This window comes from Balaenoptera musculus, chromosome 20 (assembly GCF_009873245.2).
Source record: "Balaenoptera musculus isolate JJ_BM4_2016_0621 chromosome 20, mBalMus1.pri.v3, whole genome shotgun sequence".
Lineage (NCBI taxonomy): Eukaryota > Metazoa > Chordata > Mammalia > Artiodactyla > Balaenopteridae > Balaenoptera > Balaenoptera musculus.
The window spans coordinates 51860929-51887576 of record NC_045804.1 but is presented as its reverse complement, the minus strand read 5'-3'; the positions used below and the strand labels follow the sequence as shown (position 1 = coordinate 51887576).

The 26648-nt window shown below is 53.4% G+C and overlaps 1 protein-coding gene across 1 annotated transcript in view; it reads left to right on the top strand.

Moving 5' to 3' along the window:
• The window catches only part of PIK3R6 (phosphoinositide-3-kinase regulatory subunit 6), a 47646-nt gene that overhangs the window by 16384 nt on the left and 4614 nt on the right, over positions 1–26648 (top strand). Inside the window, exons 3-18 of the mRNA XM_036837154.1 lie at positions 4755–4838; positions 5436–5527; positions 6187–6255; positions 6724–6856; positions 7001–7070; positions 8077–8260; positions 12875–13040; positions 15172–15258; positions 16917–17340; positions 17652–17730; positions 18398–18520; positions 21178–21288; positions 22553–22643; positions 22948–23018; positions 23510–23600; positions 24793–24902. Coding sequence (XP_036693049.1) covers positions 4755–4838; positions 5436–5527; positions 6187–6255; positions 6724–6856; positions 7001–7070; positions 8077–8260; positions 12875–13040; positions 15172–15258; positions 16917–17340; positions 17652–17730; positions 18398–18520; positions 21178–21288; positions 22553–22643; positions 22948–23018; positions 23510–23600; positions 24793–24902 — 1985 coding nt within the window. The remainder of the gene's footprint in view (positions 1–4754; positions 4839–5435; positions 5528–6186; positions 6256–6723; positions 6857–7000; positions 7071–8076; positions 8261–12874; positions 13041–15171; positions 15259–16916; positions 17341–17651; positions 17731–18397; positions 18521–21177; positions 21289–22552; positions 22644–22947; positions 23019–23509; positions 23601–24792; positions 24903–26648) is intronic.

Genomic DNA, 26648 nt, shown 5'->3' with positions numbered 1-26648 from the left:
AGCTGACATTGCCAAGTCCTGGGTCAGCTTTGAGTGGCCGGAAGTGGAAGAGCAAACCCTGAACTATGGCTGTCCTGCCACAGCAGGACCCTGTCAGCCTTTCTTCTCCCTTCCTTCCTCCCTATTGTCCCTTTAGCTGTAATAACATCTACCCTGGTTGGAGAGCTGGGAACCCTTTTTCAGGCAACTTTATCAGGGGCGTTTTTTTCTGCATTCAAGCCCCAGGCACACATAGGTAGACACATGCTCACAGTCTCACCTGGGTATCCCCTCTTCCCTTTCCCCAGTAAAGAGGTGAATGGTCACGAGTAAGATGACAGCTTTAGAGGAAGTGCATTCTGGCAAACAGAAAGCTCTCCTCCAACAAAAAGCTCTGTGACCTTGCGAAAATCGCCTCTCCCCTCTGAGCCTCATTTCCCCCTCTGGGAAATGGGAAGAGAGCCAGCCTCCGAGGTCCCTCTGAGTCTGACCTTCTGTGGTTGGAGAGGCGATATGGGGCGACTTTTAATCTAGATTCCACAAAACAGGGAGAACAGTATTTGTTCTGCCAAACTCACAGGGCTCTGCTCAGAATCCAATGAGACAACACACCGGGGACACACTTTGTGTGTCCCTGAGTCAGAGAACAGTGGCTGCCATAACAGATGACCCCAGTGTCAGCAGATCAACGCAACAAATGCTTAGTTCTTACTCATGTCACCACCCCATCTGGGCTACAGTCTTTCAGGGACATAGGCTTCTTTCCCCTCGGGGCACCATCATCTTCCACATATATATTCCAAGCTCAGGGAGGATAGGGCGGAGGGTTTTATGGCCACGTCTGAAGGTGGCACATACCACCTCCACCACGTGCCATTGGCCAGAACTCAGTCACATGGCTCCTGTCAAACCGCAAGGGAGTCTGGGAAATGTAGTCTTCTCATCTGCCTGCGACAAAAATGAACTTGGTTTGATGAACACGTACCGTTGTCTTGCTACGCCTACATAAGACTCTCTATGTGTATACCATTCAAGTGCTATTTATTTTATTATTATTTTTTAATGTATTTATTTATTTTTGGCTGCATTGGGTCTTTGTTGCTGCGCGTGGGCTTTCTCTAGTTGCGGCGAGCAGGGGCTACTACTCTTCGTTGCAGTGTGCGGGCTTCTCATTGCGGTGGCTTCTCTTGTTGCGCAGCACAGGCTCTAGGCGCTCTGGCTTCAGTAGTTGTGGTGCGTGGGCTCAGTAGTTGTGGCTCGTGGGCTCCAGAGCACAGGCTCAGTAGTTGTGGCGCACCGGCTTAGCTGCTTCGCGGCATGTGGGATCTTCCCGGACCAGGGCTCGAACCTGTGTCCCCTGCATTGGCAGGAGGATTCTTAACCACTGCGCCACCAGGGAGGCCCTCAAGTGCTATTTAAATGTTAGGTGTTAATAGTAATCTGGACACCTGATAGTTATATCCTATTTCTGGATGGAGAGGTGGATATTGAATGTTATTTATTTAGTGGTTGTTCTGGATCAAGAATGCTGTTAGACATTGCATATCATGTATAAACGACCCTGAGATACTTGAGGCACGAGAAATATTATTTCTTTGGCTTAATCAAAACAAATCCAGCTTCAAGCTCTTGTTTTCCAAGGTCAGTACAAATTCCAATGTCATTCACTTGCAGTACCCACCTCCTCTCCTTGGGATCCTGTGAGAAGCCCAGGGGTTACAAAGTCTGGATGATGGGAAGTGTCAGTGGTCTTCAGTCCACTATGGCTGCAGCCCCCAGAACAGCTTGCACGGTCCATAAGGAGACAGGGGGCTCCTTTGGGGACATTCTTGTACTCTGGCAAAGGTGGCCCAGGAGACCACAGCAGTGGCACTCAAGCATACAGAGTTTAGTGCTTAGCTGCCCTCATCTGAGATCTTTGCCACCACCGGTCAGCTATGTCCCAGCCAACCCTGGTCTCCCTCTTTCCTGGGTCCCCATAACCCTCGTGCCCTCACAGTCTTGGGAATCCAAACTTCCACCCTTGAATTGCCACTCCCCTCTTTAAATAAGCAGCAGCCTTCACCCCCATCCCTTGGAGACAATCCAGCTTGATTGTGTCAATCAGACAGCCAGGGGTCTCAAAGTCAAGGGGCCGGGGAGAGGATGTAAGTGAGGGAAACAAGGAGAGTGACCACTCTGAAGCCCTAGGGGAGCTGTGCCCTGTCTCAAGGGGCAGCTGTTCCCCAGCCCCTGTCACTGTCACATGTAAAAAGAATGTACGCCCAGTGTCGACAGACTTTCAGGAGATGCCAGAAATCCGAACTTTTATGCAAAATCTCCTGATTTGTAAATGTTGGCAGCTAGTTCAATTTTTTTTTTTTTTTTCTCAAGACACTCTACAAGCCCAAACAAGACACGTCTGCAAGCCAGATGTGGACCAAAGCCTGAGAGTTTGTTCCAGCTGCCCAGACTTTTGGAAACAAAGTTTATTTGGGGTTGTCTCCCGGGGCTACTGGCAGAGTTTAACTTCTCCATTTTTCTCTGAAACATAAAAAGTTAACTCCCTCTGCAAAGCAGGAGAACCTAGGACTCAGAAGACAAAGGTTTGGCTGCCCTTCTAATGAGGTGGCAGGGAGGAAATCACAGTTATCACAGTTTTAAGTCTTTTGTGTAGTCCATGGCGAGGAGGTGGGCAGAAGAAGGGAGGGGAGAAGGAAGAAAGAAGGGAAGAAGAAATAGGACATAGCATTATTTTTTAATAACTCACCCTGCGTTAACTCATTTATTTTCATGCCAGGTGGAGCTGGGTAGATGGAAGGATGGCTTGTGACAGGACTTCTTGCCAGGCTAAATAATTTCTTTGCCAGTTTTGGGAGATGCTGCACTGCCCAACAGAGTGGCCGGGTGGGCAAGCGTGCGCTGTAACACCTGCCTACTTCCTGCCCGCTCTGAGCCTGAAGGAGACTCAGGATCAGACCTGGACCTGGTCTGGGCAGGGGGACAAGTGAGAGGCAGGAGGAAAGTGAGGGTTTCAGAGATGCTGGGTGGCCCCAGCAGACGTGCAAGGGCCCACGCCAGAGCCATGGAAGGGCCAGTCCCTGAGCACCAGGGCATGGGGTGCCTTGACCTAAACAAATTCTAACTCCTGGCCTGCAACCTGCTGGTTTTTTAGATTTGTCCTCTCTACCCTACCTATTTCCAAAGGAATCTGAGGCAATTAAGATATATGTTTAGTAGAACGTGAAGCAAGCGCACCCGAAAAGGAGCAAAGGAGAAGAGGTCTCTGTCACTTGAGATAAGCTGATTTTTGAGACGGGGCCCCACTTTGGCTGTAAGTTTCCTGACCGCCAAGGCAAAAGGGGAACCTCTGAGGCGTGTGGTTTGTACTGTCTGACAACAAGAGACTGCACCCTCGCCTGTAAAAACATCCTCTTGATTGGAGCTGATCATAAAGGGGAATTGATGGTGCAGGGAGTGTCTCCCGTACTTCCTGTGTTGGTCCAGATCCTCTAAGAAGCAGACAGCAAGACAAGATGAGACATGCAAGGCTTCATGTGGGGAAACACCTGTGGGACAGAAAATGGAGAGGAAGCTGGTGAGGGCTTGGGAGAGCAAGCGCCCAGACGGTGATGAAAATCTGACTCGGAAGGAGGAAGGGAGGAAGGGTTGGGTGGAAATGTGTTAGACTGACGGGTCTTGGGTTGGGGAATCCCTGAGCCAGAGTCAGTCACCAACAAAGGTTCCCGAGGAGGAGCTGGCTTTAGAATTCCTGCTGCTGTCCCTATTGGCTGGGAAGTGTGGCCTCGGCAGGAGGTGATGGATTTCGCAGCCCAACAGCACAAAGCTCCTTGGTTCCTTAAACTTGTTGTAGCGGGAGATCAGTGAGGTACTTTCCAAATGTCAGTTACTGATTCGTGTACCCACCTCCACCGCTCGGCAATGTCAATGCTCTGCTGTTAAAGAAAAAAATTATTTTGACGCTTGTTAAACCCTAAAGAAGACTTTATTCAAGATTATTGCAATAGAGGAGAGAGATGGGCCTCTGCTCTGAATAAGGCAAAGACAGCTGGGGATTTACAGCTAACAAACAGAGGGAGGGGTCAGTGGATGGAAAATTCCTAAGAGGGGACCTCAGGGGTGGGAGATTCTTACTAAACTGACCTAACAGGATTCTTGCTGGACGCAGGTCAAGGACTTACACATCAAAGGTGGGGAATAGAGAACTTGATCAGATATCAGGGAGAGGGACTTCTATCGACTGACAGCAGGATTCTTGCTAAAACTGGGCTTGGAGACCAAAGACAGGACAGGGGCTACGCTGAGGGCCTAGTGGAGAACAGGGCTTCGAGGATCCTGAGTGAAGTTTGGTCAGGGAGAGAGTTCTTGTCACCTCCTGGTATTTATCTGATACGTTTCTTTAACTTGGCTTTAAATTTTAGCTTCACACTAGTTGAGGAACTAGTTATATATTTTTTCTATACATTAAAACAAGTGCATAATTACTCAAATTTTAGAATCGTTTGTGTACCATCTAAAATTGTCTCGCATGTCACTGGCAATATACGTACCGTACTCTGGGGAATGTGGATTTTACAGAGAACACAGAAGTGCTGGTTGAAAGGCTGTATTGCAGTCCTGGTCGGGATGCAGACTGCCAGCTCTAAGCTCATTACTTCCGGGCACCTCTTGAGGCTCGGAGAAGAGGCTAAAGACATTCTCAGGGAGAGTGGAGGTGGGAGCGAGGGTAAGGCCAGGGGCTCCTGGCCTCAAAGCTTCCCCACCCTGCTGCCCAGATGTGGATCTGGACCTCCAGCGGAGCGTGCACGCTGTTCTCCGAGAGCTCAGCGCCCAGGCCCCTGCCCTGCCGAGCAACCAAGGTAAGAGCCGGCAGGCATTGTCCGCTCTCTGCTTCCCCCGCCCCAGCCCAGCCAACTCTGCCCACGTGTTCTCGGGAAAGCGCCCCAGCCTGGAGCTCACAGAATGAGGGGCTTCCAGCCAAGCCCCCGTCCTCCTGGAAATCCTTGGAGCCTGAAGGACCCAGAAGGCCTTCTCTGCCCCCTGGCTCAGCCTCCAGGGACTGTGACACAGCCCATCGGGGGTCTGCCACCCTCTTTCTTAACCGCCTTCTCCAACTTGCCTTGCAAATAAAAGTCGCCTGGCACTCCAGGCCCGCATGACTCCCAGGAACGGGGTTTGGGGTGCTGAGCTGTAAACGTCGCTGCTCCGGAAGCCACGTGCACACACCTGTCCCCCCTAGCGTCCCACCTCCCTCCCTTCTGCCCTGGGAATTCACCGCCCACGGAGGCTGCAGATCAGAGAAGCCCCTCCATGGGCGCGGAGCCCAGCACCTGGCAGTGGGGGCGGGGGTCAGACCTGGGACTCCAGGGCTCAGGGCCCTGCTCAGAGGGGTCTCCTCTCAGAGGCCCCCCCTCGTCCCGCCTGGCTGGGCTGGGCACCCCTTTCTCCTGACCCAGGCATGTGGAGATGGTCCCTGCACAAGAAGGTCGAGCGGGATCCCGGCAAGAGTCCGGCACTGGTCCGCATCCTGCTCAGAGAACTGGAGAAGGTGAGTCCTCGGGCTTCGGGTGGGTGGGGGGGCAGACGGGCACGAGAGGAAGAGGGGCCATTCCCGCTGGGCACTCGGGCCCATCCGCCCCGTGTCCCCACACACTTTTGTCTTTTGATTTCTACCGTATTTCTCCCTCTCCAGTACTTTGCTATAAGCAATTTTATCTTTACGTTGACTCCCACTCTTTGACCTGAGTTAACGTCTTTCAAAAAGGATCTCTACAACACGACCGTAAATAGAAATCCCGTATCACTGGACAGAAATGGAAAGTACCTGTAAATGTAAATGCCTAACTACTAAAAATTTTCACAATTGTCCTCATAATTACCCTCCACACCACCCCGTGCTCTAGGTTTGGGAAACGCTGCCCTCAAGGGAGCCTCCAAGCTGGCGCCTCGCCTGTCGCTTTGCTGCCGGCTCCTCCCCCCAGAGAGTTCCCTGCTCCCCTCCCCCACGCCCTCACACCTGGGCTCCCGCACCTGTGCGCCCTCCCCCCCCCCCCCCCCGCCCGGCTCTTCTACCAGGGCAGGCTGTGGCCCTTTTCCACTCCCCTCGGCCTGCTGGGACACTGCCTTCCACCCCATCTCCCGCTAGGGTGTGGCGAGACCCCTGCGACCCCCAGCCCCGTCCATGTCCTGTGATCTCCTGTTTTCCAGGCAGAAAGTGAGGATGCCCGGCATGTCATCATTCCCTTGCTGCACACTCTAATGTACGTGCTCACTAAGGTGAGCGGGGACTGAGGGTGAAGGGGGTCGGGGTGACCCACGGGTGACGGGGCTGGACACTCAGGAGACAAGCGGTCTCTGCCTGGCGAGCGAGCCTGGAGGAGCTCTAGGAGCACCTGCCCCTACCTGGCTTCTCCCCATAGCCCTGCCCTCGCCCTGATACACGAAGAGATGACATTGGGGAGGTAGTGGCGGTAAATCTGCAACCCCGACAGAGCAGAAGGGCTGCGAGGGGAGTTGACTTGCTGGCAGAACAGGATGGGGATGAGTTTCCATCTTGATAAGCCTGAATGTGGTGTGCGGGGGGAGATGTCCTAGAGATGCTGGGAGAAGAGGCTGAAGGTGTAGATTTGGGAGGGAAGTGTGAGCCCAGGTCTGGCTGCCCTCCCCCCGCCCCATCACCCCGCCCCACCCAGGACCCTTCGAGACCTAGGGCTCTGGGCACCCTGACTCCTCCCTGTCACCCAGGCCACGGGCATCACAGAGGAGCTCCACCAGAGAACCTATGCCTTTTGCACGAGATTGCTGACCCTGCCCGCCCCCTACTGCACCATCGCCCTGGACTGCGCCATAAGGCTGAAAACGGAGACGGCCGTCCCAGGTAAGAGCCGCTCCAGCTCCGCCCAAGGTCTTGCCTTCCTCTCCAGGATTCCAGGGAGCTCAAAAGCCCCAGCACCTTCTGGGAAAGTAGGGAATGGGGGTCAGAGACTCAGACGCTGGTTGGCTGAAGTGGTCTGCCCTGCAGGGACGCTGTACCAGAGGCTGGTCATTGCCGAGCAGAACCTGACGAGTGAGCTGTACCCCTACCGGGAGAGGTGAGTGGCCCCAGCCAGGGTGCTGCCCGCAGGACAGGTGAGGAGGCTGGATGGGGAGGAGCCCCTCCCACCCATGGCATTGGTCCAGCAGCGGGACGTCCTCAGGGTGGATGGAGCGTGTCCTTCCCTGGAGATCCCTGAAAGCAGTTAGGACTTTCTTCCTGGGCTGGATTCAGAGCTCGCCCGCTCACATGCAGAACGTGGACACGAGCACTGGGCCATTCTGCAGGTCCATGGTTCCACCTCCGTTCTGCCCTTGGCCATGGCGTTGCATCAAGCAGCCAGAGGCACCTCTAGAATATCAATAATTCAGGCCACAGTCACACCATGAGATCCGGGGTCTTTCATCTGTGTGTGTGTAAGACTGAGGACACGTCCACTGCTCGTGCTGGGGAGAGAGGCTGATGGAGTCAGGGGTGGAGCGGGGGGTGCGTAGCCTCCTCCCCTGCAGGTACCTCTGCTCGCCTGGTACTGAAAGGTGTAGCTTGGGGCTCTGTGTTCGTGGAGGGTGCAGGGAGGGGAAGGGATCCAGAGGACTTGGCATTGGAGAGGTTGAAATGACAGTTGAGTACGGAAGAGAGGGTGGGTGAGGTTGGTTTTCTGGTGTGCTGAGGGTGATGAGAGAAGAAGGGGCTCACTTAGGGTTCAGAGCTCGTTTCAGCAGGCAGGATTTAGGGTCCCTCCTAGAGGGCTACGGGGTCAACGGGCCATGACACTGAGGGAGGGAGCGGCATTTCAGCTGGAACTTACCTGACACGAGAGGGACCCAGAGGGACCAGCTGCCCCCCTGGAAGGGCCGTCCCTGCTCTTCTTTGCTGCAGTCCCCACCACTCCCTAGTGTGGTCCCCCAATAGAACTTTGAATTTGAGGCTCCCGTTTCTGGAGGAAGTGAATAACTTGGGGTGGGGGCTGGCGGGCGCTGCAAGGCTCTGAGGGTGCCCCTCCAGTGGCCCTTCTCCCCATGGTCCTCCTCATCAGCTCCCGGTCCCCCCACCTTTGCCCTCAGAGTGTTCCTCTTCGTGGATCCTGAGCTGGTGTCTCCCTCCGTGTGCAGCGCCCTGCTGCTGGAGATCGAGGCGGCCCAGGGGCAGCAGACACCAGAGGCCTGCATGCGCCACGTGGTCTCCCACGCCCTGCAGGCGGCGCTGGGGGAGGCCTGCGAGGCAGGCATGCTGCAGAAGAAGCTGCAGGTGAGGTCATTGCCCTGCCCCCCCCACCCCCCCCGCCCCCACCCCCCCATACCAGTCCTCACACCCCTCGGCTTCCCCCTTCTCCGGTTTCCATATCACCTTTTTCCCCAAACCAAAAATAAAGACACATTCACTAAGGAAAATTTGAAAAACAATGCAGAAGAGCCAAGAAAGAAAATAAAAATCACTCACACCCCTCTACCCACACACATTAGCAATTAACGTTTGGTATGTTTCCTGTTGTTTCCTAACAACAGTGATCATCATAAGAGCCACCGTCTATTGAACGTCTGCTGTGTTCCAGGCACCGTGTTAAACACTTTACAGGTATCACCTTAAAAAATTCTCACCACAACATTGTGAACTGGATGTACTTATCAAAACAAAGGCACAGAGAAGCCGATAACCTACCTGCGGTGACACAGATGGGAAGTGGCTGTGCCTGGATTTGAACCCAGGTCTATCTGACTTCAAGCCTATGTTCAGTCGCCTTCCAGCCCCATCCGCAGCCCCACTCCTTTTTAACAGTTGAGCTATCAGACTCTGTATACAGTTTATATACTGCCTCTCTATGTGCATATATATAGTATCTATTTTTCCTTGCCACTGGAAATAGGCCATATGGAAATATTTTCCTTAGAAAACATGTGCTTCTGCTGGTGCAGAGAATTCTGTCTCATGAATGTGCTGCTATTTCTTTTAACTATCCCCTGCTCCTGTTGTGGGCATTTAGTTTGCTTCCAACACTTGCCCGCTTATTTCCTCGCTTTTCTCTCTGACTCAGCCTCACCCCTGTCCACAGCCAAGACTGCAGCAGGTTGCAGATTCTCTGGCCGCGGTGGCCCCCAGGTGCTGGATTTCCTGGGTGGGGGAGAATGCCAGTGTGGCCAGTCGGAGTCTGCACAGTAGGAGGAAAGGCGCCTGCCCTGCGGGAAGCGGGGTTGGGGGATCGCTCAGGGCTGTGGTGCCGTAGGAAGGGCCGGCTCCAGAACGGGGGCGTGCCCTCGAGGGGTCCACGATCCCCTGCCCGTCCTGCCCCAGGAAGTGGGTGTCTGTCCTTCCTCCGGCCCAAGTCTCAGACCCTGCTTTGCCCGTCAACATGCACTGGAGCCGTTGCCCTTCCTGCTCTTGTTTCCATCTGGAACTCTCCACGCCCTGAGCCCTAGGTCTTGGATCCTTCCTTTGATAGGTGTCTTTTATGTGCGGCTGGGTTCCTCCTTGAACCATGTTGGTCATTTTCTGTCATTCCTTTTCTCTAAAAGGACCATCCATACCATTCCTTTGTGGTTGCCCACCTGCTTGGACCCACTGAGGGTTCTTGACTCCCTTCCCCCATGCCACCATCTGGGACATCCCTCCTTCCATAACAGCCCCCTGGGAGGCTCACAACACACAGACGCGTGATGGAGGAATGCCCTCCCCCCACCCCGGACTCATACCTAAGCCCCAGGCTGCTTTTAGCACAAGCACCTATGGCCCCTAATGTGTCTCATGTGTCTGTCCTAACGGGGGCTACTGTCCCCTCTCCCCGCACTTGGCCGTGGCTCTCGGGAAGGGGGGAGGGTAGTTGCCTTCCTGACCAGAGTTTATCAGCTGACCCGGCAGCCCCTGTGTGGCCACCTGCGGCTCTGGAGATTGTTTCTGGCTCACCAAACAGCCCATGGTCAAGGCGCCATTTTGACACAACAGTGTCAAACACGTAAGTGTTGCAGGAAGGGGGACCGCTTCCAGGGCCCGAGAGTGGGCTCTTGTCTAACACTTGGAAATGAATTGTCCGAGGAGACACACGTGCTGACAGAGCAAGAGACTTTATTGGCAAGGGGTGCCCGGGCGGAGAGCAGCAGGGTAAGGGAACCCAGGAGAACTGCTCTGCCACGTGGCTTGCAGTCTCGGGTTTTGTGGTGATGGGGTTAGTTTCCGGGTTGTCTCTGGCCAATCATCTTGCTTGGTCCATAGTCTGACTCAGGGTCCTTCCTGTTGGCGTATCTCTCAGCCAAGGTGGATTCCAGTGCGAAGGATTCTGGGAGGTTGGTCGTCTCCTCCCTCTTTTGGCCCCTCCTGAATTCTCGGGACCTCCTGTTGTGAGACAGCTCAGGCAAGCGGTGATCAGCGTGCCTGGCCAAAGTGGGTGGGTTTGGTCAACAGTTCCCTAACATTTTAAGCGCATTGATGTTTGTTTCTCAGTGATGCAGGCATTAGAGGATCCGCAGTCTCACTCCATCCCTGAGTTGGATGTGGCTGGAGTTCAGGGGTTGGCTTGGGAGTGAGGCTGGGCTGGGTTTGAGGGCATCAGGAATAGGGTAGGATTGGGAGGTGCTGGGTCAAGAATGGGGTGGGGTTCAGGGCTGAAATTAATGGGTCTGATGCGTGCACTATTTCGCTATAGAAAAAAGAAATGCTGAAAGTGAAAGCTGTATTTTTTTAAGCATAGTCAAAATCTTATGCCCCCTCCGCCACCTCACTTTATCCGGAGCTCACGGCTCTGAGTCTCCATTGTTGTGAAAAGAGAATTGGTGGGGGAGGGACCAAAGAAGAGCCAGGAGAGACCCAGGGAATGCGTCACTCATCTGAAGTTAGAGACCCTCGGAAGCTTGGAGTTAAGGGGTCCTCAGTGGTCCCCTGGCAGCCCCCCTCCCCTTTTGGGTGCTGGGGCTCCTAGACCTCAGCCCGGCCTGGGGCTCCCCGCCTCCTGAGACCCCAGCCTCCTTATCTGGAATTCTGCTTTAGGGGTGCCGTTCCCAGTCCTACCTGCCGGCTCGAGGACCGGTGGGGCCTGGGAGAGGTGGCCCAGCCAACCACGGTCTGGTGGGTAGGCCTTATCTGGCCACCAGCCCACATCCTGTCTGTTGAGGGCCTGGTCCGAGGCCCAGGTAGGAGGCGGGGGGGCGTAGATTGGTCTCCCCACGTGTCCACAGGATCTGACAAGGTCTCGAGACTGGGAGGTCCGCCTGGGACAACCCGGCTCTCGGACACTGCTCTGTGTTCTGGATGCTAGAGATGATGTCCAGGTGGGGCTGCCCCGTGGCAGGTACCCACATGGCTCGACCCTTCACTCCCTTTAGGCTTTTAGTCAAAAGTCACCTTTCAGTGAGGCTCCTCTGGTCACTATCTAAAACTTCAGCCCCTCCCCCAAATTGCACATCCTCCCTCCCTGCTTTATGTTCTTTTCATCACTTTACTGTTATTCATCATACTATAAATTTCACTTATCTTGTTTATTATTTCACACACACACACACAAACACACACAAAGAGACACACTATAATATAAGCTGCATGCAGACAGGAATTTTTGTCTGTTTTGTTTACTGCTGTACCCCAGCACTTAGAACAGTGCCTGGCACCTAGTGGGTACTTGATAACTATTTAATTAATTCACTTATAATCAATTTATAAAATGAAGCAACAAGACGAGATGGTCCCTGTGGCCCCTTCCAACTCTGATTCCTTGTCCCTCTCATTGCTCGTGTTCATTCAGCTGGTCATTCAGCAGATATTTATTGGAGCCCTAGCTAGTCAGAATGACCCACTCTCCCTTAGCCCAGGAAGTTAAGACCCTGCTCAGCGGACCCCTAGCACAAAAAAGAGATCAGAGCAAGCCCTGCTGTGCCTGCCCGTGTCACTCGTTTGGGCCCCGCATCCTCAGTCATGAGCTGGGATCAGCTGGTGGTGAGTGGGGGTGAGGGGACACAGCCAGAGAACGGTGATCCAGGGGAGTTCTCACGGTGTCAGAGAGGTACCCATGGAGACGGGAGCCTTCGGTGCTGGAGAGCATGGTGAAACTCAGAGAGTGAGAAGCTCTTCAAAGCCTGTTTGCGTTAAGGAGAAAGGCTCAGCTTGGTGCTTTACCCTTAACCTCTTGAACGCTTGCTAATCTGCCTTTTTTTTTAAAAAAGCAAGCTTCCAGCTCTAAAGCCTTGGCAGGCCATAGTACCTGACTAGAATTTAATAATAGAGTTTTGTGATCATTATATTCATCTTAGTTATTTTCTGCTTATGACAAGTGACACTAGCTGTTTTACTTAGAGCAGCAATGTAAAATTTGCTTTTGGGATAATTTTGAACCAAAAAAGTGCAATGATTTAAAGAAAAATAATGATTTATAGGTGGTATGTCAAGGCAGTATAGGAGAGACATACGTTTAGGAAATATTCAACAAATATTTATTGAGCACTTACTATGTGCCAGCAGATGTTCTAGGTGTTGGGGATGCAGCTGTAAATGAAACAGACAAAACTGCTGCCTTCCTGGAGTTCACATCCGAGTGATGGCAGAACAGTGATCCAGATACTTAGTGACATTCCAAGGAGGGTGGGCGCCAGAGGCCATCGCTGGCCCCCTGGGTTCCCGACATTGCCGGGCACCAGCTGTCCCCCCACACCACGGTGTGAGGGGCCGAGGGGACCCCCAGCTGCAGGCGGCATCGGGCAACAGCTATGGCAGGGCAGGAGCGGAGCCCTGGACGTGGGAAGGCCTTCGTGGGGAAGCTCCTGCCAGAGTCCCGGGCAGAGGGGAGGTGCCACTGGGCTGTCTGTGCACCTGCAGGCTTGGCGTTGGAGCAGGGGTGGGTGGGTGCAGAGCCGGCACTCAAGCTCTGATGCTCCTCCCTGGCAGACCAGCTCCCGCCGCGCCCTGGAGCGCTATTTCCACGCTGTGGTGGCAGCCGTGGAGCAGATGGCCAGCGAGCCCAGCCCGAGCCGGGAGGGCCACTTGGAGAGGCTGGAGGAGATTTACTGCTCGCTGCTGGGGCCGGCGGAGGCCGCCAGGGGGCGCTGCGTCGGTAAGCGGCAGGCGCGGTGAGCTGCCGTCCGGGTACCCTGCAGGGGGCGCCAGAGACCGGCGCTGTACCCGCTCCGAGTCTGCGCGCGTGGCTGAAGCTGGGTGGGACACACAGCGGCTCCCAGGAGCTTGAAGGTCCCGGGCTAATTAGAAGGTGGGTAATTAGGGTCATGATAACAGCTGACACCTACTGGGCACCTACTATACCCCAGTTGCTGTTCTCAGCAGTTTACATATATTAAATCAATTAATCCTCACAGTAGACTACTTACGAGGTAGAAAGCATTAACCCCATTTTGCAGGTGAGAAAGCAGAGTTAGAAAGAGGCTATAAATCTTGCCCAAGATCACCCAGTTAGTAAGTAGCAGAGCTGAGATTCAAACCCAGGCTGTCTAGTTCTTAACCACTATACTATAGTAACCAAGGGATCCAGTGGTCCACAGATCCTCTAAACAGCATCCAAAATAGCATCTGAGTCCACATCACTTCCATCTGGTCTCACAGATTTTTATTCCAACGCTTCCTTTCTGCTTGCATTTTTATAAGACAATGCCATACACTGATGGGAAGCAAGCCCGTGTGTGTTGCAGAAACTCCAGAGAGCCCAGAGAAGTGTCTGGAACATATATTTTCTGGCTATTGGAGGACAGTTCTGATTTGTGTCCTGTTTCATGGCCGCTCAGAGCACCCATGGAGTTCGTCAGCCTGCACGCGGCGAACACACGGTGCACCCATAGGTACACAGCACTTGCCTGAGGACTGGAAACCATGGGCAGAGGCCAGTGTGCCAGCCCTCCCTGGGCTTGACCTCGGCAGCCCCAGGTGGGGTGGAGACTGCAGAAGTCAGGGTGAGGCAGGCAGGTTGGGCACCTACTTAAAACTTCCTCCTTGTTAACCTCCTCTTATTTTGCTTTAATATTCTACACTGCCTCTGATTGCCACATGGAAATGTCTATTCATGAAGCCTCTCCCCTCCCAAAGCTGGGCCAAACCCTGGGGCAAATCTGGCTTTGCTCTCCTTGGGTACCACTTGCTAACTCAGCAGTAAATCTGCGTGGGCAGGACAAGACCAGTCTGGGCTGCCCCCACCATCCCAGACATCCAGGCACCTGCCTCCCGCCCAGACTTGCCCTGTGCACCTTAATGGCCAGCCAGCACCCGCGTTGAGCCCCTGCTGCTGGGAGGCAGCATGGGACAGTGGTTATGGGCACCGTGTCATGGGTAAAAGCATGGACTCTGTAGCCGGGCTGCCTGGGCTCAGATTCTGGCTCTGCCACTTACTGTGTGACCTCAGGCCAGTTACTTATCCTCTCTGTGCCCCTGACTCCTCCTCTATAGTGAAGATAATATTACCTGTGCCCCAGGGTCGCTGGTAGGACCTGGTGAGATGATAGCACTGTGGGCGTGGTGAGAACAGTAGTAAGTGTTCTGTGACCGTGGGTTGCTCTCCCCTAAGGAAGCTGGCAGCCTTGTTCAGGAGGGAGCTGTGCTATGTGGAAGTTAAATCCTAAGGCTACATGTTAGGTGTGCCCAGTGGGCAGCCAATAAGGTCTGGAGAGGGGATGACTCCCGGGCTGGAGTGTCAGGAAGGCTTCTGGAAGGAGGACGGGGGGGTTGGCTGGCCCTGGTCTCTCCCCTGGATGCAGGCTTCCTGCTGCCCTTCATACTTGGCCGTGACTATTTTCAGCACCAGGAGCAAATGTTAGTTGAGCATCTACTGTGTGCAGGCTCCTGGAGGAGGCCCTGAGAAATACGGAGGCCTTTCCCCTGGTCTGCATGTGGCCAGGATGTCTCTGAACAGTGGGAAAGGCAGCATGGCTGCAGCAGGGCTGGAGGAGGGAAAAAAGGTTGGGAATGATGCAGTGAGCTGGCTTCTGAAGGGTCCTAAAGGCCCAGCTAGGAAGTTTGCAGGAAACTGGGAGCCGCTAGGCATTCTTGGGCAGGTGTTAGGCCCTGGATGAGCTGATGGTGGCAGAGAGGCAGAGGAACTCGACAGGGCCAGATACGGGAGGGCGAGGGTCTCTGCCACCCACCCCCGTAGGCCCCACACAGGAGCTGGGGGTGGGGCAAGGGCAGAGGAGAATCCCACAGTCCTCTCCTCCGTGGCGGCCACAGCCTGCGCCTTCCTTCAGGTGACCGCCCCCAGGCCCGGCTGCCAAGCATCCCTCTGCCCAGCCCCCATATCACCTTCCACCTATGGACCGATGAGGAGCAGCTCTGTAAGTGCAGTGCCTTTGACCCCTCCAGGGGGAGGGGGCTGGAAGTAGTGGTGTGTGCGTGTGTGCGCGTGTGTGTGTGTGTATGTCTCTCGGTGTGTGTGCAGGTGTCTTTGTGTGTCTGTGTATGTGTCTTTATGTTTGCGTCTGTGTGTGCACTGTGTGTGTCTATCTCTATGTATATTTATTGTGTATCTGTGTGTATGTCTACGTCTGTGTTTCTGTGTGTGCCTGTGTGTATCTTTGTGCGTCTGGGTCTGTGTTGTGTCTTTGTGTCTGCCTGTGTATCTGTGTGTGCCTGTGTGTATCTTTGTGCGTCTGTGTGTCTGTGTTGTGTCTTTGTGTCTGCCTGTGTCTCTGTGTGTGCCTGTGTGTATCTTTGTGCGTCTGTGTGTCTGTGTTGTGTCTTTGTGCGTCTGTGTGTCTGTGTTGTGTCTTTGTGCGTCTGTGTGTGTCTGTGTTGTGTCTTTGTGCGTCTGTGTGTGTCTGTGTTGTGTCTTTGTGCGTCTGTGTGTGTCTGTGTTGTGTCTTTGTGTGTCTGTGTGTGTCTGTGTTGTGTCTTTGTGCGTCTGTGTGTGTCTGTGTTGTGTCTTTGTGCGTCTGTGTGTCTGTGTTGTGTCTTTGTGCGTCTGTGTGTGTCTGTGTTGTGTCTTTGTGCGTCTGTGTGTGCCTGTGTTGTGTCTTTGTGTGTCTGTGTGTGCCTGTGTTGTGTCTTTGTGCGTCTGTATGTCTGTGTTGTGTCTTTGTGCGTCTGTGTGTGTCTGTGTTGTGTCTTTGTGCATCTGTGTGTGTCTGTGTTGTGTCTTTGTGTGTCTGTGTGTCTCTGTGTTGTGTCTTTGTGTCCGCCTGTGTATCTGTGTGTGCTCCTTGTTCCCTGAGTTGTTTGCAGCATCTGAAAAGAGGATACATTTTCTCTATGTCAGAACACTCCGTGCATTAGCCACTGGCCACATGTGTCTAGAAAGTGTCACATGCCACGATGGTGCCAACAGACAATACATGTCCCCAAGAAGGAGGCAGGCACAAAAAAGTTATGGTTTCCGGAGCAGGAGGGGGCCTTCTAGAGAGGCCCACTTGCCCACACTCCCCCTCCACCCTGATGTCTGTCCCCCAGTCCCCCTGGCTCTTCTCAAGGGAGGGGGGAAGATAGAGCGGCAGGTTGTGGTGGGAAGTGCCAGACTGGTGAACCGGGTTCAAGGCCCACACGTCCTTTCACGTGCTGGGTCACCCTAGACGGACTCAGTTCCCTGGGGGCCTCAGTTTCCTCATGAGCAATAAAATGAAGGTGGATCAGAAGAGCCAGGAGCTGATGCTCTGTTATCTGTGTCCCGGGGGAAAGTGGGGGGGAGCTGGAGAATGGAGGTTGCTAGGGAGCAAATGTGGAGAAGAGGACTCCAGAGTGAGGAGGCACCGCTTTAAGCTGAGTTCTTTGCTGCAGGACTTCTCAGAGCCTTCAAGATGTTTACTTGTGGCAGGAGTGTGTGGGGTTCTCAGTCTCTGTCGGCCACAGAACCTCTGTTCCTTCACGGAGCATCTCATGGGGCTTCTGTTCAGCTAACGGTGTGTGGGAAACACGGAACCACCGGCCTTGCCAGGGTGGGGCCCTGCCAGCCTCGCGTCCCCTCTCCGCCCTGACGGTCCCCTTTGTCTCCGCATCCCAGGGGAGGAACTGGTGCTCTTCCTGCGCCTGCGATCCCAGCTCCGCCTCAGTGCAGATTTGGAAGCCTTGGATCTGCAGGGCTTCCTGCCAGACCGGGAGTTGGCCCGGGCGTCCGTGCTGTCCACCGACAGCGGCATCGAGCGGGACCTTCCTTGGGGGGCCGACGAGCCGCCCACGCCCGGCAGCCCCGAGGTGGAGCGAGCCGGGTTGCAGCGCAGAGGGGGCATCAAGAAGCGGGTGTGGCCCCCGGACATCCTGATGCCCGGCATCTGGGATGGGCCCCCGGGGCTGCACCGGAGGATCGGCAGGCCCAGCGGGGATGGGGAGCTGCTGCCTGGGGTCTCCCGGCTGCACACGGCCCGCGTACTGGTGCTGGGGGACGACCGGATGCTGGGACGCCTGGCCCGGGCCTACCACAGCCTCAGGTAGGGCCCCGAGGGGCACAGGTGGGCCCAGCCTGTGCTGGTGAAGGATGGAAGGGTGGGGGGGGGGGGCGCTCAGGAGACCGAGGCCAGGGTGGGAGGGCAGAGGATGGTGCACAGCGCTCCCCCTGCCCCCGCACCCGGCTTCCTGCTTTACTGCACCCATTCTACAGATGAGAAAACAGAGGTTCGGAGAGAGTAGGTCAATTGCCCAGAGTCAAGAGATAATAAATAACAGAGCCAGGATGTGGAACCAAGTCTGTCTGAAGCCAAAACACCTGCCCTCATGCCTGTGCTCTGCTCCCCCTTGCCAGGAAACGAGAGACCCAGAAGTTCTGCCTCACCCCCAGACTCAGCCTGCAGCTCTACTACATCCCTGTGCTGGCACCTGAGGTGGCTGGATGGGGGGGGGGGGCGGGGGACATGGGGGAAGAGATGGAAGGTGTCAGGAGCAGGAACTGGGGTCATTCTTCCTTAGGATGTGGTGCTGGGAGAGACCTGGAGGCCTTCTGTCCCAGAAGCCACAGATGTGGGCCCTGGGGGCTGCATGTGGCCAGAGAGAGATGCTCTCTCACTGGGAGCATCGTTTTGCTTTTCTAATGGAATTAATGGCAAGCTTCTCAAACGGGGCTCACACACACACACACACACACACACACACACACACACATACATACACACTCGCCCACATACACACCACCCTTCCTGGGGGGCCAGGAATGAAGCCCGCACTGGCAATTTTTCATTTCTGTTGCCCACTCTGCTTCTGATTGGAGAGCATTAAATTCAAGGCAATACTTGTCTCTCCCCTTTTAAGGCTGATGATCATTTTTCAGTGTCCCTGGCAGGCATCCTCAGGGAAGGGGATTCCAGCTTCATCTCAGGTGTAAAACAAGTCTTCACATGGTGCAGAAATCGACGCCCCAAGAGGTTGAGTGATTTGGCCACATTCCCAAAGCTAGTTTGCCTGGGACTGGTACCTGGGGACCCTCCGCGTAGGAAGAGAGTGCCAGAGAGGGCCTGACGGGTCTGCCCTGTCCCCTTGTCCCTTTGTCCCCAGAAGCCCACAGCATCCAGGCATTCGGAGCTCGGAGAGTTGGCTGCGTTCCTGGGCCGCGCAGACCCGTGGTACGAGAGCGTCGTCAACACCCTGTGCCCCGCCATCCGCAAGCTGGCAGAGATGGTAGGGCAGCGAGGGTAGGAGGGCAGGAGGGAGGGGGTAGGGGGTGTTTTCTTGACCCTTGACCTCAGGAGTCAGCCCAGGGAGCCCCATGAGGGGTGAGGCAGGAAGGGCTACAGAAGAGGAGCCCTAACCAGCTAGTGGCTGGAATTCACTTGGAGCGCATACCAGGCACCTACGGGAACGCTATGGAGAAGATAAAGTAAAACATTCTTCAGTGTGTAGGCCGATTATATGCCTTCTCTTGTGCGTTTCTTGTGCTATTTTCTCTCCAACTGCAACAGTTCATGCTTCCTGAGCACTGCCACATGCCAGGCACTGTTCTAAGCACTTATACGCAGCAGCCCTACCAACCAGGTACTCTTGTCTGTCTACAGGCGCTATTGCCACTGCATCCCCATTTTACAGACCAAGCAGCTGAGGCACAAAGAGATTAGGTCACTTGCCCAAAGTAACAGAAGGAGTCCCGCTTGGAATCAGGCAGCTTGATTCCAGAGCATGTTCTCTTGACCACAAGCCATAGTGCCAATCCCCTACCCCAGGCAGCAGTGGGGGGCAAGGAGAGCTCATCTTTTACTGATTTGAAAGGCCTTCCCTTTCTGCTGTCATATGTGCTGCAGACATTTCCCCCCACTTTTTTACTCACCTATCAATTTTGTCAGAGTGTTTTCTTTGACTTACAGAATTTCAATATTTTTACCCTTTATGGTTTTTGCCTTTGGAGCCATGCTTTGAAAGGCCTTCTCCACTCCAAGATTAAGTAAATATTTACTGATAATTTCTCTAACAATCTTATGGTCTCAATTTTTACATTTAAATAACCTCTCTGCCGTTAATTTTAGTATGTAATTTTATTTTTTTCCAAGTGTTTAGCCAGTTGTCCTAAAGCTATTTATTGTGTAAACCGTCTTGCCCCATGGATTTGAAATGCCACTTTTATCATTTACTAAATTGTCACACATGCTTGAGTTGATTTCTGGATACCTATTCTTTCTGATTCATCTATTCATTTTTGTATAAATTAGCACTTTTTAATGTTAATATCTGGCACGGTACATCTACCCCATTACTCGTTCAAAACTTTCCAGACTTAGAAAGTCTTGTTTCTTTATCTTTCCAGATAAATTTCAGAATCCCTTTGTCAAGTTTTATTTTTAATTCCCTTGGGATCTCGATTGAAATTTGGAGAATTAACATCTTCAGCACATTATGTTACACTCTCTGGGGGTGAGGTATAACTCTTCACTTATTAAAGTCTTCTTGTATCTCCCTCAGGAGAGTTGTACAGTTTTCATCATATAGATTTTACCCATTTCCTGCTAAATTTATTCCTTATGTTTGATAGTTTTTTCTTATAGTTGTGGATTTTTCTCCCATTATATTTGGGTAGTAGTTACTGCTAGTATAAAAGGAAGTTATTGATTTTTACATAATTACTTTCTAACTGGCCACATTTTGCTTCATTGCCTGATTGATTAGGGCATCTTCTTATATTCTAATAAAGATATTGGAGGTAGGCATCTTTTCTGAATTATTACTTATCTGAAAATGTCTTTGCCTATATATGAAAGACTGTTTAGCTGGGTATTAAAATACCTTTTCCTCGAAACCTGGAAGATACAGGAGAAACATCTGATGCAGGGTCTCATTTATACTCTTTTGTTGGTAGCTTTTTTCCCTGCCAAGACACATGTAGGATTTTTATTTTCCCCTTCTCTCTTTCCCCTTATAATTAACAATTTATGTGGCCCTTACACTTACTCCAAAAGCAGTTCCACATGAAGAAATAGTGTGAACAATGGCAGCACTATTAGAATAAGTTCATAGTTCCTCAGTGTGAGCTTTTTGAAAGGAACAAGATTTCAATAGACCAGATGTGAAAGTTAGAAGAGATATTATAAGATTGGATATGGGTGAAATACTCTGAGCTTCTTTCCAACTCTGATACTATCAGACATTATATAGACGTTCTGTTTACCTGAAAAACCCATTATGCTTTATAATCATATGGGGTTGGGGAAGGCCTGTAGGACATGGCGCTAGTCATTTCCCAATAGCATGTAAACATTAGCTCATGTGTTAATATATTCAGATGCCACAAGAACTCAAAGAGACATCAGATCATCTGGTTCCAGCTCTCATGCCCAAGGTTACCTGGCTAGTGAGTAGCTAATGCAAACTAGAACCCACTCCAGTCTCTCTCATCATTACTTACATTCTCAAGCATCTTGTCTACCCCAAGCACCCAGCACAGCGCCTTATACACAGAGCTGCCCAATATGTCTGTGTGTGATTGAAATGAATCAGAGTCCCTGAGATGGGGATTTAGACAGGCATCTTTTGATTAGGAGCAGAAATTGGGTGGTGGGAAAGCCTTGGACTGTTGAAGGACCAGCTGGGTTAGTGTATCACAGAGGGCACATGGGGGCTTTGGAGTTTCTCTGTTAAGAAAGTGGTGGGAATTCCCTGGTAGTCCAGTGGTTAGGACTCGGCACTTTCAGTGCCGGAGCTCAGGTTCAATCCCTGGTCGGGGAACTAAGATCCTGCAAGCCATGCAGCATGGCCAAAAAAAAAAAAAAAAAAAGGAAGAAAGTGGCAGCTCCCCCAGTAGGATGGATGGAGGAAGCTGGCTGAAGACAGTACCTCTCCCTCACTCACAGCCTCTCTCCCTGGACACATCCCAGACCGTAGACCCCTTCATCCTGGATGCCATCACCTACTATGTTCGCATGGGCACCCAACCCATCTATTTCCAGATCTACGCAGTCAAGGTAAGCTTCCCACCTGGGGCTCCAAGGAGACCATGGCGGCCTGCTGGACCCCAGGACCCCACAACCTAAATACCCTGGCTCCAGGGAAACAGGGGGCCAGGATGCAAGTCATAAACTCATCCAGACATTCTTGGTTGTTAACTTTCTCTTCTTACTCTCTGGATGAGTCAGATAATTATTAACTCCTAAGGCCTCAAGTTCAAGCAGAAGCAGGTCTTCTTCATGTGGAAGGTTCTCTCCCTTACCTCACATACTCCCCTTCATCCTTGCCAACCCTCACGCCCTACAGCAAAACTGCCCTCACCTCTGCTCCTCTCAGCCCGATTGGGTGCTTCTCCTGGGTGCCCCTGTGATGCCCTGGGCATCCCTCTGACACCTCACTGCCACTTTGTCATATACCTGCAGATGCCTGTCCCTCCCCACCAAGATTCTGAGTCCCCTGAGATAAGAGACTGTCCTTTGTTTATCTTTGAATCTCCTGCTATTAACACCATAAAGTGTGTGTGTGTGTGAGTGTGTGTGTGTGTGTGTGTGTGTGTGTAAACCAAAGAGTGGGTCAGTGTGGGACTGGCTGGGTGCAGTGGGTGTAAAGTTAGAGCCAATGGTGAAGTGGTAATAAGTTCATGGCTTTGCCTCCTGGTCCCTCCATCTGCTCACTGTGTGATCGCGGGTACCTCTACCTCTCTAACATTCATTTTCCCCATCTTTAAAATGGGAATAGGGACTTCCCTGGTGGTCCAATGGTTAAGACTCCGCGCTCCCAATGCAGGGGGCCCAGGTTCGATCCCTGATCAGGGGACTAGATCCCACACACATGCCGCAACTAAGAGTTCGCAGGCCGCAACTAAGAGTCGCAGGCCGCAACTAAAGATCCCGCGTGCCACAACTAAGACCCAGCGCAGCCTAAATAAAGACAGAAAGAAATATTAAAAAATAAAAAAGAAAGAAAGAAAAGGTGGGGCCGTCTCAATTGGCACAAGCCTTTCTCCTTTCTGGAAGGCAGGTGCAATGTAGGAGGTGGGGCAACCATTTAAAATAGGAATAGTAATCTTCACCACAGGGTTTCTGTGAGAATTCAAATGAGCAGAAAAATAAATTAAAAGATAGGGGAAGATAAGGGCAAGGAAGTCGGCACAGGGAAGATTTGAGGGCAGCGGTGGGCACTGGGATTAAAACCCCGCATCCCGGGCTGCAGGGGTTAGGGGGGAGCTGCCTCTGCTGGGGACGGCCTCCTCCAACCTCCCTCCTCCCCGCCTCCCTCCAGATCTTCTTCAGTGACCTGAGCCAAGACCCTGCAGAGGACATATTCCTCACCGAGCTCAAAGTCAAGATCCAAGACTCCAAGTTCCCCAGAGGTGAGCATCTGTCTCCCCTTTCCCAAAGCTTACCCTGACTCAGCTCCTCAAGCCCCGCTTCCAGAAAGTCCTCCCACCTCTCACCTAGTGGTTCCCCCCAACCCCCGTCCCACCTGTGCTGAATACCGGGGTGCTTTGCCCCCTCCAAGCCCGCCCAGACTGAAGGGCAGCCTGGCCCCCCCGAGGTGCTGCCTTTCCATCCCGGGACAGATGCAGCTTCAGCTCCACCTCAGTGAGGTGGGGAGCCAGGGCGGGAGGGACGGGGACCTCCCGCCTTCGTTCAGCCTCTTCTTGCTCCCTGCAGATAGTCTTTCACCCAGGAGGAGGGGCGTGGCCGAGGGCCCAGGGGCTGAGCTCTCCATCTGCTACCAGAAGGTCAGTGTGTGTGGCGTGGTCAGCAGGTGGCCCGGAGGCACAGCTGGAGGGAAGCAGATGTCAGGGGCGTCAGGGGGAGCAGATAGAGCCAGAGGAAACTTCTGCCCTTTTCTCGTGGCTGCCCCCAGAGTTTCCCAGCCTCCAGGGAGTTTTGCAGGGGTGGGCGGGTTACAGTTGGCCTTCCACACAGCCAAGGAGGCGATCTGACCTAAGGAACAAGGCGCTGTCCCCTTGCTCAAAAACACCCTCCTCGCTAGCTGACCCGATGTATGGGGGCGTAGTCCTTGGTCTGGAAGGCTGAAGGGCTCCCTGGGCTGAGTGTTCTGAGCCTGCGTCCTCTGGCTCCTCACTGGACGTTAGTGACACGGCCAAGACTCAGGGCAGGGGCGGGAAGCGGGGGATGGGGGGAGGGGACAGAAGCGGGGCTGGTGACGTGGCGTTGTGAACCTCGTCCTGAGGACCCCCTTCTGTCCCTGCATCCCCCTCCCCAGGCCCTGCTCAGCCACCGCACCCGAGAGGTCACCGTCTCCCTGCGGGCCGCTGGGCTGGTCCTGAAGGCCCTTCCAGCCGGTGACACTGAAGGTGGGGAGCTGGGCACGCAGAGCAGAGGGAGGGAAGGGCACGCACGGGAAAGCTGGGGCGGCGAGGAGAGAGAGGAGCCGGGGTGAGCCAGGGGAAGGAGGCCTCCCTCCCTGTCCCTGGGATCACGGGACGTGGTCGAACTCCTACCCGTGCTGGGCCCGGAGCTGGGCGCCAGGCTGCCCGGGTGAGGACCCGCCTGGCCTTCAGGTTGGTCACCATCGAGCAGCACTGGGTGATGCTTCTGCTGCCGCCGGATGAGCCTGAGCTGGAAGGTGGAGGGACCACGCGGAGGGGCGTACCTGGCCTCGTGTACATGAAGGACACGTGCGACTTTGGCAATGGCTCTAAGACAAGAGGCGGTCACAGAGCAGTGGGTCAGGAGCACAGATTCTAGAACCAGATGGGCAGGCTTCGAAGCCCAGCTTTGCCACGTTTCCATCTGTGTGACCTCGGGTTACTTGTGACCCCTCTACCTGTTTGTTCATTTCTAAAATAGAGACAAGATACTAACATATGTGCATGTAGTAAACTGTAGCGTCAGCCCTTATTGTTAAACTTTGATTTCTTCTGTTTCCTTTACAAAACTCCCACCCCACCCACCCCCGCTCTAACTCCTGAATCTCCTCCAAATTTTCCATCACACAGTCCTATCCGAACTGTTCTTGGATCTCTAAGAACCCTCCTTCGTCGGCAGGGAGGGGTCAAGCCGGGCAGCAGTCACACAGTAATGATTTTTGACACATTATACACTGTGAGGAAAGTCAAGGAAATGCTCTCAACATGTTGGGACAGATGCCCTCCACCTGTCTTACACACCATCCTGGGCTAGGTGTTCCTGCCATTCTGAGCATGCCCAGTAGCTTCAGAAGAACTTCTTCCCATTGGAGACGGGTACAGGAGGAGGTGAAAGAAAGGATTTAGGTTGGTGATGGCTGCTATGCCTCAGGATATAGAAATGTGGATTCTCCAGGGGAGGGAGACGGATGATCTGGAGGGAACTGAGGCTTGGCGAGGACCAAGGTGGAGTCAGGAAGTAGGGGCTGAGCAGGGTGTGGGGAGGGGTTAAAAGGGGGCGGGGCGGTAGTCAAGGTGGGTTCATGTCCTTCTTAGGAGGTGGAATCTCAAGCTCCCCTACTTCCCTAGAGGCCCATTCACAGCCCCTCACCCACCATCTCATTCTTCCCAGTTTCAGGGCCCACCCACTGCCCCCCAACTGCTGCTCCCGATATAGACCACACATGCCTGAATATTAGCGTGACAGAGGTTGTCAAGACCTCCAACTTGGCAGGAAGGTCCTTCTCTGTAAGTACTGGGTAGAGTGAGAACTGGGGAGATTCAAGCAGGGTAGGTGGCGGGGAGCCCAGGGGGAGGGTTTCAGTGAAGGGGGAATGGACTCTTCTGAGCCTTTGCTGTTGAAGTGGGTCTTCCTGTTGGAAACAGTCCGCTTTCCAGTCAGTCTGTTTGAAATACTGAGCACCAACTGGCATAAGTAAGGCACTGGAAGAGTTAAGGCCCTGCCCTCCGCCTCCACCTGGACCATCTGAGGACCTAAGACGTACCCAGATAGTACAAAATGCACCCGAGTTCTGGCGTCCCCTGCACACAGCAGCCAGACTCCCAAACAGCAGTGGCCCAGCCTTTGACCATATCAAACCAGCTCTTTCAACCTTATCACCCTACCGCCACCCTTTGCCCTTTGCCTTAACCCTTACTGATACTCAGAGAGAGTCCCTTATTGATACAGACATAGGACCCGCCCATTTTCTCCCTATCTGATGGCCTCTCTGGACTTCACTGCCCTACTCGGCTGGGCTTGGAGCCCATGATCATACCTGAACCACGTTCTCAAGACAGCCTCAACTTCCCCACATCGCCTGCCAGGCAGACACTACCTTTAGGTCAAGCCGCCTACCCGGTCTGACGCCCAGGTGTCTGAGTGCTTCCGCGATATCCTGCATCCATGCAGGTCAGGGCCGCCGCACCATCGTGACCTTCCACCTCATCCCGATCCTTGGCATCACTCAACCCTTTCCTCTGGACTCTTTTTCCTAAGCCAATTCCTTAAATAGCTACTGTTCTCCACCTCAGTCCATGGCCCCCTTCTTTTCTTATTCCCTGGACTCTCAAAACCACGTCCATGGCTTTAGTCCAAGTTGTTAAGGGTGCCCAAACCTTTATCTCCTGCTCTGACATTCATCCCTGAGTGTCTGACTCCTGTATTCAACTAAGTTAGCATGACCTGGGTGTCCCACGACACCCCAAACTCAAGATATTCAAAACCAGAGCCAGTGCTTTCTAGTAGTTAAGAGCTCTCTAGAGCCAGACTGCCTGGGCTCAGATCTGGGCTCTGTCATTTACCAGCTACGTGACTTTAGGCAGGTCACTCCAGCTCTCTGTGCCTCAGTCTCATTATCTGGAAAACGGGGACAATAATGGTACCTACCTATCCGGTTGTTGTGAGGATTAAACGATGGTGACGTGTCAAGCTTCTAGAAGAGTGCTTGGCCAAGTCAGAGCTATATATGTATTAGCGGCTGTTTTTATTTCATCCCCTCCTCCCCCGTGTCCTGTCTGTCATTCAGCGGGACCATCATTAACCAGTCACCTGTCCCAGAAACCTTGGAGTCAGCTCAGATGCCTCCTCTTTCTCACCTCCCGTGTCCACTGGTTTTCTCTCTCAAACACTCTCACACCTCTCCCTTCTTCTCTATCCTCCTTCTTGTGGTCCAGTGAGGTTGACCATCTGTCCCAATTTGCCAGGGACTAAGGGGTTTCCTGGGACGAATTGGTCACCCTTGGGCCAGACCTTCATCCACCCCCTTCTCCTGGACAAACTCTACAGCCTCCCAGCCAGTCTCCCCAATGTCATTCCAGCGCTTCTCCAAGCCACCCTCCATACCTCTGCCTGCGTGATCTTTCTAAAATAGAACTCGGACACATGACTCTGTGCTTAAAATCCCTCGACCATTTCCTACTCTCCAGGGCAGAAGGGCAGAGAAACTTCAGTGTTGCATAGCTTGGTTCCTCTTTCTCTCCATCTGCAACTCT